This window comes from Xyrauchen texanus, chromosome 25, assembly GCF_025860055.1.
Source record: "Xyrauchen texanus isolate HMW12.3.18 chromosome 25, RBS_HiC_50CHRs, whole genome shotgun sequence".
NCBI lineage: Eukaryota > Metazoa > Chordata > Actinopteri > Cypriniformes > Catostomidae > Xyrauchen > Xyrauchen texanus.
The window spans coordinates 1,414,376-1,427,603 of record NC_068300.1 but is presented as its reverse complement, the minus strand read 5'-3'; the positions used below and the strand labels follow the sequence as shown (position 1 = coordinate 1,427,603).

Sequence of the window (13,228 nt, the reverse complement as noted above, 5' to 3'; positions counted from 1 at the left end):
GGCCGCACTTCTACTACCACCACTGCTGAGTTTCGAGGAACAAGCGATGCGTTCTTGTCCACCAGGGCAAATGAGCATCTCAAGGGGCGGGGCTCAAACATCATTCCCAATCATATTTACATTTATGCATTTGGCAGATGCATTTATCCAAAGCGACTTACAGTGCCCTTATTACAGGGACAATCCCCCCGGAGCAACCTGGAGTTAAGTGTCTTACTCAAGGACACAATGGTGGTGGTTGTGGGGATCGAACCAGCAACCTTCTGATTACCAGTTTACCAGTTATGTGCTTTAGACCACTACACCACCCCACAGTGGAATTTCCCCACAGCGCTCATAGCAACATCTCGTTCCCTTCATTTCAGGATACAGAGGTTACATGAGTAACCAGAGACCTTTTCAAACTAGGGTCGTGGGACCCCCTTTGGTGTCCATGGAAATTGTCCAAAAAATAAATGTGTACAAATATAGAAAAACAAAGTTTGACATTACAAAATTTGCAGAAATGTGAAGCTTGAGGTCCCACAGACAGAATTCCGCAAGGTTTCCCATTGAGGCCGTGGAAGGGTAGAGTAGATGTGACGGGGCCGTAAACTGGACGTAAACCATAACCCTTTATAGTATCATTCTCCTATCTAGTCTCACATCTCCATTTGAGATCCAAGTAGGAAAAAAGTTGGATTTGGAATGACATGAGGGTGAGTAAATGATGGCTGAACTTTCAGGATTTTTAATAAACATGTGAAACAGTATGTGGGTGACTCAATAGTTTGCGAGTACTTTTATTGAGTTTCATTGTGTACGATACACAGAGTGAGATCACATTTATGAACACATCAATATGGAATGTTTTCCAATTGTCATAAAACCTTTAATAAAACAGTATAATGTCAAACAAAATCACAAAAACACCTCTTAACATTCGGTGGAAAATGCAAGTGCTTGTCTAACTTAACATGTTAAACATACGATTTAGGAAAAGTTACAATGTGGAAATATCTCTTGGTATTTTCATATTAATTCCTTGAATTTACCCTTAAACTTAAATCTGCTATAAGTTTAGCATGAATGAATGATGCTAACATACTGCTAACTTTACGAGCAAGTCTGACAGCTGGCCAACGTGAAAAGTGGTTTGAGTGATGGGATTACGCAACGCTTTGGGCCACTTTTTTGGGTGATTACATATCAGGTGGAAACAGCGCCACAGTCTCTAGATGGTATTATGTGTGTTTTTACATCAAAACAGGACCTTTATCAACAGCGCTGTTGTGTAAACAGAATTTCTTCTACTTGATGGATGGTCAGATTTCAGACGACTCCAAAATGATGCTTTTCTCGGGTTCTCCGTTCGAGTAGCGTTTGCCGTTGCTCTTGCCGTTGAGCGCATGCGTGGCATTGCATGGGATTTGGTCAAGACTGAAAGTTACGCGGCTCGTTTCTGTGATGGAGGAGTTTGTGTGATAGTTGCAGTGTGTATCGGTCTTCACCAGGTGGCGCTGTCTACACTGACAGCGATACAGCGCGAACTTACGCCTGAGCGCCGACTGCACCTGCGATAGAGAAAAAGCAGTGTTAAAACCAATATGTCAACTATGTTTCTTCTCTGTTGGGTATTTTCAGAAATTAATACTATATGTTGGTTTTTATTTTAAAAAGAGTTCGTAAAAGTGGGGGCCGAGAGCAAAAAATAAGTGTCAAAATATTGAAAACTACAGTCTTGACCAACACAACACAGGTATCGTGTGAAAACATAGAAGTTCTACTTTTTAATGCATGAAGACATTATGACCAAAACTGTTTTTTATATATATATAAAAAAACAGTTTTGGTCATAATGTCTTCATATATATATATATATATACAATTTATAATAGTAAAATACAGCCAGCATATTTGTTTTACTCACAGATAGAAATATAGCGAGTAACAGCTAAATATGTTTTTGACAATTATGTTAGTGTTGCTTATATGCCGCGTTTCTGCTTATAACTTCATATACATAAAACATCACATATGTTTATTTAGAGTCTGTGATTATCTTTCAATCGAGTCCACACACAAGATAATCAGATGTATAGATCATTAGATAATCCACATGAAGCACAATGTTACATATGGCCACCAGGAGATGGCGCCAAATACACGACACAGACTCAATGATGACTCAAATGACACAGAATGAAACTCATTCTGTGAAATCTCATGACTAAAATCATGTCTGCATGCTATGCAAACCTTTAGTCATTGTTGTGTTTGCATGTGTAATTAGTTCTTATGTACAATTATTATCTTTTATTTGTTTGGAGATGTTTTTAGACACTATGATCAATTATATTTGTGATGTTGTAACTTTTGATCGCTTTGTCGCATCGACACAAAGTTTTCCTCAGATACAGTCGACATGATTGGGAACAAAACTAAAGCAGTTTTTCAGAGCCACCTTAATTACAAAAATAAGGGGGGGAAAGTACATTTTTGGCTCAATAGTTTTTTTTATCATTTTCTTAAGCTGAGAGTCTCAGAAGGTATCATAATCCATATCATTAAAAAACCTGAAAAGTTTCAATAACAATGACACCAAACACCCTACTTGTTTTTTTTGTGTTTTTTCTTTAATCTTTAAAAACTCGGGTGCATTTTTGGACTGTCACCACAATACCTTCCCATTGTGGACTAATTGCATAAAATTTGTCTATTTTCTTTCTTCTGAAAACCACCCAAATTTAAAAAAAAAAAAAAGACAAAAAAATATCGTATACAATTACAATCTTATGAGGAACACAAATAAAATAAAAATCCTAAATTTTTAAGCATGTAATTCTAGTCTAATTTTAATTTTATTCCACGAGATGGCAGCAAGTACTAGAAATATTTTTGTTTCTCCATCACAATACACAGATGTGAACTGTAGGGGGCTCTAACACATTATACCCCTCACAGATGTGAACTGTAGGGGGCGCTCTAACACATTATACCCCTCACAGATGTGAACTGTAGGGGGCGCTCTAACACATTATACCCCTCACAGATGTGAACTGTAGGGGCTCTAACACATTATACCCCTCACAGATGTGAACTGTAGGGGACGCTCTAACACATTTTACCCCTCACAGATGTGAACTGTAGGGGACGCTCTGACACATTATACCCCTCACAGATGTGAACTGTAGGGGAGCTCTAACACATTATACCCCTCACAGATGTGAACTGTAGGGGGCTCTAACACATTTTACCCCTCACAGATGTGAACTGTAGGGGCTCTAACACATTTTACCCCTCACAGATGTGAACTGTAGGGGCTCTAACACATTATACCCCTCACAGATGTGAACTGTAGGGGCGCTCTAACACATTATACCCCTCACAGATGTGAACTGTAGGGAGCTCTAACACATTATACCCCTCACAGATGTGAACTGTAGGGGGCACTAACACATTTTACCCCTCACAGATGTGAACTGTAGGGGGCACTAACACATTTTACCCCTCACAGATGTGAACTGTAGGGGGCGCTCTGACACATTATACCCCTCAAAGATGTGAACTGTAGGGGGCTCTGACACATTATACCCCTCAAAGATGTGAACTGTAGGGGGCGCTCTGACACATTATACCCTTCACAGATGTGAACTGTAGGGGGCGCTCTGACACATTATACCCCTCACAGATGTGAACTGTAGGGGACGCTCTGACACATTTACCCCTCACAGATGTGAACTGTAGGGGGCGCTCTGACACATTATACCCTTCACAGATGTGAACTGTAGGGGACGCTCTGACACATTTTACCCCTCACAGATGTGAACTGTAGGGGACGCTCTGACACATTTTACCCCTCACAGATGTGAACTGTAGGGGGCGCTCTAACACATTTTACCCCTCACAGATGTGAACTGTAGGGGACGCTCTAACACATTATACCCCTCACAGATGTGAACTGTAGGGGGCACTAACACATTTTACCCCTCACAGATGTGAACTGTAGAGGGCGCTCTAACACATTTTACCCCTCACAGATGTGAACTGTAGGGGGCACTAACACATTTTACCCCTCACAGATGTGAACTGTAGGGGGCACTAACACATTTTACCCCTCACAGATGTGAACTGTAGAGGGCGCTCTAACACATTTTACCCCTCACAGATGTGAACTGTAGGGGGCACTAACACATTATACCCCTCACAGATGTGAACTGTAGAGGGCGCTCTAACACATTTTACCCCTCACAGATGTGAACTGTAGGGGGCTCTAACACATTTTACCCCTCACAGATGTGAACTGTAGGGGCACTAACACATTATACCCCTCACAGATGTGAACTGTAGGGGGCTCTGACACATTATACCCCCACAGATGTGAACTGTAGGGAGCTCTAACACATTATACCCCTCACAGATGTGAACTGTAGGGGGCGCTCTGACACATTATACCCCCCACAGATGTGAACTGTAGGGGGCGCTCTGACACATTTTACCCCTCACAGATGTGAACTGTAGGGGACGCTCTAACACATTTACCCCTCACAGATGTGAACTGTAGGGGGCGCTCTAACACATTTACCCCTCACAGATGTGAACTGTAGGGGGCGCTCTAACACATTATACCCCTCACAGATGTGAACTGTAGGGGGCGCTCTAACACATTTTACCCCTCACAGATGTGCTCGTCCATAGACATTCAGTCTAATGTTCAGTTCAAGCACCACCCTCATTATTGCATTGAATATCTCGGCCTCTGAGTGGACTACAAATCAAATTTCACTTGGTGATACTTTTGAAAATCATTCAAACTGTGGTATTAGGGCAATAAACTGTACTGTACCATCTTATTCCTGAGAATGAGAGCTTTCATTTGATATATGACATGTTATGTGTTATGTGAAAGATGTTCATATTAATACTTCTACCACATATCCTTTAGGTGGCGCTTATTTGTGACACGGACCTTTTCAGCCCCTCTTTTGTTATTTTTATATGCACATTAATGAAAAGTTCAGATTCTAAGCTTCCAAAAGATACCACATATACCTAAATTAAGTGTCCAGGGACTTAAAATTTTAAACAAACTTATTTTATGATAAGTTTACTGTAGAGTTTAAAGGTTTTAATAATCGTTTTTTAGTGGAATTTTTCCGTTTTGTTTTCTGATTTGTTGATTTTTTACAATGGGTTTATTGAAGTATAAACTGGTGATGCAATATTACATTAAAACTTTATTTTTCTCAGGGGTATCTCAGCGAGTATTGACTCTGACTATCACATCTGGAGTCCAGGGCGTACTGAGTGACTCCAGCCAGGTCTCCTTAGCAACCATATTGGCCCAGATGCTAGGGAGGGAAGAGTCACATGTGGTAACCTCCTCGTCAAATCAAATCAAATCAAATCAAATCACTTTATTGTCACACTACCATGTACACAAGTGCAACAGTAGGTGAAATTCTTGTGTGCAGTTCCGAGCAACATAGCAGTCATGACAGTGACGAGACATATACCAATTACAATAAACAACATACTTACACAAAACAATTTACATATCAAATGTACACATACTTACACAAAACAATTTACAAATCAGATGTACACATACTTACACAACACAATAATTATATACAATGCAGAATATAGAACAGAATATACAATACAATACAATAAGTGGGAGTATATGAAATATATATGTGTATATATATATATATAGCAGTTGTATTGAGGAGAATATGTTGACAGTCCAGTGTGAGATTATAGATTAATAAAGTGCAGTGCTAATTATTGATCCTGATAGATCAAGAGTTCAACAGTCTGATTGCTTGGGGAAAAAGCTATCATGTAGTCGGCTGGTGCGGGTCCTGATGCTGCGATACCGCCTGCCTGATGGTAGCAGTGAGAACAGCCCATGACTTGGGTGACTGGAGTCTCTGATGATCCTCCGAGCTTTTTTCACACACCGCCTGGTGTATATGTCCTGGAGGAGGAAGCTCACCTCCGATGATGTTCCTGGCAGTTCGCACCACCCTTTGCAGGGCTTTGCAGTTGTGCGCGGTGCTATTGCCGTACCAGGCGGTGATGCAGCCAGTCAGGATGCTCTCTACAGTGCTGGTGTAGAACCGTGTGAGGATGTGGTGGTTCATTCCAAACTTCCTCAGCCGTCTCAGGAAGAAGAGGCGCTGGTGAGCCTTCTTCACAGCGGCCTCAGTGTGGACGGACCATGTGAGTTCCTCAGTAATGTGGACACCGAGGAACTTGAAGCTGCTGACTCTCTCCACCGGTGCTCCATTGATGGTGATGGGGCTGTGTTCTCCGTCTTTCTTCCTGAAGTCCACAACAAGCTCCTTGGTTTTACTGACGTTGAGGGAGAGGTTGTGCTCCTGACACCAGCGTGTCAGAGTGTGCACCTCCTCTCTGTAGGCTCTTTCATCATTGTCAGTGATCAGACCTACCACCGTCGTATCGTCAGCAAACTTAATGATGGCATTGGAGCTATGTGTTGCCACACAGTCATGTGTGTACAGGGAATACAGGAGTGGGCTGAGAACACAGCCCTGCGGGGCTCGTGGTCGCTATAATGTGGTTCTCGCTCTCTGTGGGGCGTGTGGTGAGTTGTGCGTGGATGTCACTGAGAATAGCGTGAAGCCTCCACACACGATACATCTCCATGGTAACACGCTCAACAAGTCACGTGATAAGATGCGTGGATTGGCAGTCTCAGATGGCAACTGAGATTCATCCTCTGCCACCCGGATTGAGACGAGTCACTATGCCACCACGAGAACTTAGAGCGCATTGGGAATTGGGCATGCAGATTGGGAGAAAAGGGTTTTCTTAATGCCATTAATTGCATTGAAGGTTTAGACTTAAAATGCACGGACCGCCTCTGATTTTTACCATCATCTCTTAGTGAAGTTTAACATTTGAAGAGGGAGTCATACCTCTCTATTGCAGAAACAGAAGATAATGGCCACCAGGAGACCCTGAAAAGAGATACAGAGAATAAACAAACACATTACTGTAACAGTTAATAAAATACACACTACACACCAGATATTCTGTGACTGAACTACTTTTCAAGCATTTGGTACTTGTGATATAAACAATGCAGTTGAAAAGATTACAAGGAGGACTTTAAGGTCCTTGTGGGGTAATTTTACTGAAATGTCTCCATTTGCTTTTGTTGAACTTGTAGGAACATTATTCTCCAGTGATATCTACCTGAAAATGTGTCAAGATGTTCATGAATAACTCGTAGACGTTGAGTGCATTGCGTTCGTTGGGCTGAAGTGGCACCAGGATGAACTGCGCTCCCAGCAGAGGTACCAGGATGATGGTGGCACGCACCGCCTTCATGTAGACATTTGTCTCGGTCTGGTGAGTGACCCGCAGTTTAGTGATCAACACCCGCACGATGTTCAAGAGGAAGAACAGATTCACCTGTGCGGGGAGACATATGAATAGCTTACAAAAAACATGAAGTGACATGAAAAACCTTAGTCTTCAGAAGGACAGACAGATAGAGCGGCAAGAAAAAGTATGTGAACCCTTTTCTTCCCAAACAATTCAACCTTAGATTCATCAGTGCACGAAACATTTTCCCAGTAGCGTTGTGGATCATCAAGATGGTCTTTGTCAAACTTCAGGTGTGCAGCAATGTTTTTGATGGAAAGCAGCAGCTTCCTTCATGATGCCCTGCCATGGACCCCATACCTGTTTTTTTTCTCCCAATTTGGAATTTCCAATGCGCTCCAAGTCCTCGTGGTGGCATAGTGACTCGCCTCAATCCAGGTGGTGGAGGACGAATCTCTGTTGCCTCCATGTCTGAGGCCGTCAATCTGCGCGTCCTATCACGTGGCTTCTTGAGCGCGTTACCGCTGAGACGTAGCACGTGTAGAGGCTTCACGCTATTCTCCGTGGCATCCAAGCACAACATACCAAACACCCCACAGACAGCGAGAACCACATTATAGTGACAACGAGGAGGTTACCCCATGTGACTCTACCCTCCCTAGCAACCGGGCCAATTTGGTTGCTTAGGAGACCTGACTGGATTCAAACGAGCGACTCCAGATGTAATAATCAGCGTCTTCACTCGCTGAACACCATACCTGTTGTTTTCTTTAAATTAGACTCATGAAAAGAGATGTCAACCAGTTTCAATGAACTCTAGGGTTCATTATAACCACATTGAGCATTCTGCGGTGTGTCCTTTGAGTCATCTTGACTGGATAGCCACTTCTAGTGAGAGTACCTATAGTACTAAATCATCTCCATTTATAGACAGTTTGTCTAACTGTGGACAGACGAATATCTAACGGCCACTTCTAGTGAGAGTACCTATAGTAGTAAATCATCTCCATTTATAGACAGTTTGTCTAACTGTGGACAGATGAATATCTAACGGCCACTTCTAGAGAGAGTACCTATAGTACTAAATCATCTCCATTTATAGACAGTTTGTCTAACTGTGAACAGATGAATATCTAGCGGGCACTTCTAGTGAGAGTACCTATAGTACTAAATCATCTCCATTTATAAACAGTTTGTCTAACTGTGAACAGATGAATATCTAACGGCCACTTCTAGAGAGAGTACCTGTAGTACTAAATCATATCCATTTATAGACAGTTTGTCTAACTGTGGACAGATGAATATCTAACGGGCACTTCTAGTGAGAGTACCTATAGTACTAAATCATCTCCATTTATAGACAGTTTGTCTAACTGTGGACATATGAATATCTAACGGCCACTTCTAGAGAGAGTACCTATAGTGCTAAATCATCTCCATTTATAGACAGTTTGTCTAACTGTGGACAGATGAATATCTAACGGTCACTTCTAGTGAGAGTACCTGTAGTGCCAAATCATCTCCATTTATAGACAGTTTGTCTAACTGTGAACAGATGGATATCTAACGGCCACTTCTAGTGAGAGTACCTGTAGTACTAAATCATCTCCATTTATAGACAGTTTGTCTAACTGTGGACAGATGGATATCTAACGGCCACTTCTAGTGAGAGTACCTATAGTACTAAATCATCTCCATTTATAAACAGTTTGTCTAACTGTGAACAGATGAATATCTAACGGCCACTTCTAGAGAGAGTACCTATAGTACTAAATCACCTCCATTTATAGACAGTTTGTCTAACTGTGGACAGATGAATATCTAACGGGCACTTCTAGTGAGAGTACCTATAGTACTAAATCATCTCCATTTATAGACAGTTTGTCTAACTGTGGACATATGAATATCTAACGGCCACTTCTAGAGAGAGTACCTATAGTGCTAAATCATCTCCATTTATAGACAGTTTGTCTAACTGTGGACAGATGAATATCTAACGGTCACTTCTAGTGAGAGTACCTGTAGTGCCAAATCATCTCCATTTATAGACAGTTTGTCTAACTGTGAACAGATGGATATCTAACGGCCACTTCTAGTGAGAGTACCTGTAGTACTAAATCATCTCCATTTATAGACAGTTTGTCTAACTGTGGACAGATGGATATCTAACGGCCACTTCTAGTGAGAGTACCTATAGTACTAAATCATCTCCATTTATAGACAGTTTGTCTAACTGTGGACAGACGAATATCTAATGGCCACTTCTAGAGAGAGTACCTATAGTAGTAAATCATCTCCATTTATAGACAGTTTGTCTAACTGTGGACATATGAATATCTAACGGCCACTTCTAGAGAGAGTACCTATAGTGCTAAATCATCTCCATTTATAGACAGTTTGTCTAACTGTGGACAGATGAATATCTAACGGTCACTTCTAGTGAGAGTACCTGTAGTGCCAAATCATCTCCATTTATAGACAGTTTGTCTAACTGTGAACAGGTGGATATCTAACGGCCACTTCTAGTGAGAGTACCTGTAGTACTAAATCATCTCCATTTATAGACAGTTTGTCTAACTGTGGACAGATGGATATCTAACGGCCACTTCTAGTGAGAGTACCTATAGTAGTAAATCATCTCCATTTATAGACAGTTTGTCTAACTGTGGACATATGAATATCTAACGGCCACTTCTAGAGAGAGTACCTATAGTGCTAAATCATCTCCATTTATAGACAGTTTGTCTAACTGTGGACAGATGAATATCTAACGGTCACTTCTAGTGAGAGTACCTGTAGTGCCAAATCATCTCCATTTATAGACAGTTTGTCTAACTGTGAACAGATGGATATCTAATGGCCACTTCTAGTGAGAGTACCTGTAGTACTAAATCATCTCCATTTATAGACAGTTTGTCTAACTGTGGACAGATGGATATCTAACGGCCACTTCTAGTGAGAGTACCTATAGTATTAAATCATCTCCATTTATAGACAGTTTGTCTAACTGTGGACAGACGAATATCTAATGGCCACTTCTAGAGAGAGTACCTATAGTAGTAAATCATCTCCATTTATAGACAGTTTGTCTAACTGTGGACAGACGAATATCTAACGGCCACTTCTAGAGAGAGTACCTATAGTACTAAATCATCTCCATTTATAGACAGTTTGTCTAACTGTGGACAGATGAATATTTAACGGCCACTTCTAGAGAGAGTACCTATAGTACTAAATCATATCCATTTATAGACAGTTTGTCTAACAGTGGACAGATGAATATCTAACGGGCACTTATAGTGAGAGTACCTATAGTACTAAATCATCTCCATTTATAGACAGTTTGTCTAACTGTGGACAGATGAATATCTAACGGGCACTTCTAGTGAGAGTACCTATAGTACTAAATCATCTCCATTTATAGACAGTTTGTCTAACTGTGGACATATGAATATCTAACGGCCACTTCTAGAGAGAGTACCTATAGTACTAAATCATCTCCATTTATAGACAGTTTGTCTAACAGTGGACAGATGAATATCTAACGGCCACTTCTAGAGAGAGTACCTATAGTACCAAATCATCTCCATTTATAGACAGTTTGTCTAACTGTGGACAGATGAATATCTAACGGTCACTTCTAGTGAGAGTACCTATAGTACTAAATCACCTCCATTTATAGACAGTTTGTCTAACTGTGAACAGATGAATATCTAACGGCCACTTCTAGTGAGAGTACCTATAGTACCAAATCATCTCCATTTATAGACAGTTTGTCTAACTGTGGACAGATGAATATCTAACGGTCACTTCTAGTGAGAGTACCTGTAGTGCTAAATCATCTCCATTTATAGACAGTTTGTCTAACTGTGAACAGATGAATATCTAATGGCCACTTCTAGTGAGAGTACCTGTAGTACTAAATCATCTCCATTTATAGACAGTTTGTCTAACTGTGGACAGATGAATATCTAATGGCCACTTCTAGTGAGAGTACATATAGTACTAAATCATCTCCATTTATAGACAGTTTGTCTAACTGTGGACAGACGAATATCTAACGGCCACTTCTAGAGAGAGCACCTATAGTAGTAAATCATCTCCATTTATAGACAGTTTGTCTAACTGTGGACAGATGAATATCTAACGGCCACCTCTAGAGAGAGTACCTATAGTACTAAATCATCTCCATTTATAGACAGTTTGTCTAACTGTGAACAGATGAATATCTAGCGGCCACTTCTAGAGAGAGTACCTATAGTACTAAATCATCTCCATTTATAGACAGTTTGTCTAACAGTGGACAGATGAATATCTAACGGGCACTTATAGTGAGAGTACCTATAGTACTAAATCATCTCCATTTATAGACAGTTTGTCTAACTGTGGACAGATGAATATCTAACGGGCACTTCTAGTGAGAGTACCTATAGTACTACATCATCTCCATTTATAGACAGTTTGTCTAACTGTGGACATATGAATATCTAACGGCCACTTCTAGAGAGAGTACCTATAGTACTAAATCATCTCCATTTATAGACAGTTTGACTGTGAACAGATGAATATCTAACGGCCACTTCTAGTGAGAGTACCTGTAGTACTAAATCATCTCCATTTATAGACAGTTTGTCTAACTGTGAACAGATGAATATCTAACGGCCACTTCTAGTGAGAGTACCTGTAGTACTAAATCATCTCCATTTATAGACAGTTTGTCTAACTGTGAACAGATGAATATCTAACGGCCACTTCTAGTGAGAGTACCTGTAGTACTAAATCATCTCCATTTATAGACAATTTGTCTAACTGTGAACAGATGAATATCTAACGGCCACTTCTAGTGAGAGTACCTATAGTACTAAATCATCTCCATTTATAGACAGTTTGTCTAACTGTGGACAGATGAATATCTAACGGCCACTTCTAGTGAGAGTACCTGTAGTACTAAATCATCTCCATTTATAGACAGTTTGTCTAACTGTGGACAGATGAATATCTAACGGTCACTTCTAGTGAGAGTACCTATAGTACGGAATCATCTCCATTTATAGGCAGTTTGTCTAACTGTGGACAGATGAATATCTAACGGTCACTTCTAGTGAGAGTACCTATAGTACAGAATCATCTCCATTTATAGGCAGTTTGTCTAACTGTGGACAAATGAATATCTAACGGCCACTTCTAGTGAGAGTACCTATAGTACTAAATCATCTCCATTTATAGACAGTTTGTCTAACTGTGGACAGATAAATATCTAATGGCCACTTCTAGTGAGAGTACCTATAGTACTAAATCATCTCCATTTATAGACAGTTTGTCTAACTGTGGACAGATAAATATCTAATGGCCACTTCTAGTGAGAGTACCTATAGTACTAAATCATCTCCATTTATAGACAGTTTGTCTAACTGTGGACAGATGAATATCTAACGGCCACTTCTAGTGAGAGTACCTATAGTACTAAATCATCTCCATTTATAGACAGTTTGTCTAACTGTGGACAGATAACTTTGTAACACTTCCAACTTCATGTAAAGCAACAATTCTTGATCGCAGGTCTTCTGAGATCTCGTGGTCCATGTCAGCAGATGCTTCTTGTGAAAAGCAAACTCAAAATGTTTGAGTGCTTTTTATAAGTCAAAGTAACTCAAACCCACACCTACAATCATGTTTCATTAAATGGATGCCAGGTTTGCCAACTGCTGACTCTAGTTTTTGTTAACATCATTATTTCTATATATTTATAGGGTTGATATTAAGGGTTTACATATTTTTTGTTGCACTGTAGATAGACAGATTGACAAATGCACGTGATAACACTCACCAGCAGAGCGACGTGGATAGGACCGTGTGTAATATACAACAGTTTTATGTTCATCAACCAACA

The 13,228-nt window shown here is 40.5% G+C and overlaps 1 protein-coding gene across 1 annotated transcript in view; it reads right to left on the bottom strand.

The window, feature by feature from the left end:
- Positions 1 to 760: 760 nt before the first annotated feature.
- calcrl2 (calcitonin receptor-like 2) overlaps positions 761 to 13,228 on the bottom strand; it is a 30,208-nt gene continuing 17,740 nt past the window's right edge. The window contains exons 10-13 of the mRNA XM_052091021.1: positions 13,166 to 13,228; positions 7,207 to 7,425; positions 6,927 to 6,968; positions 761 to 1,553 (exon numbers count right to left, since the gene is read on the bottom strand). The exon at positions 13,166 to 13,228 is cut by the window's right edge and continues 1 nt beyond it. Coding sequence (XP_051946981.1) covers positions 1,305 to 1,553; positions 6,927 to 6,968; positions 7,207 to 7,425; positions 13,166 to 13,228 — 573 coding nt within the window. The 3' untranslated portion in view covers positions 761 to 1,304. The remainder of the gene's footprint in view (positions 1,554 to 6,926; positions 6,969 to 7,206; positions 7,426 to 13,165) is intronic.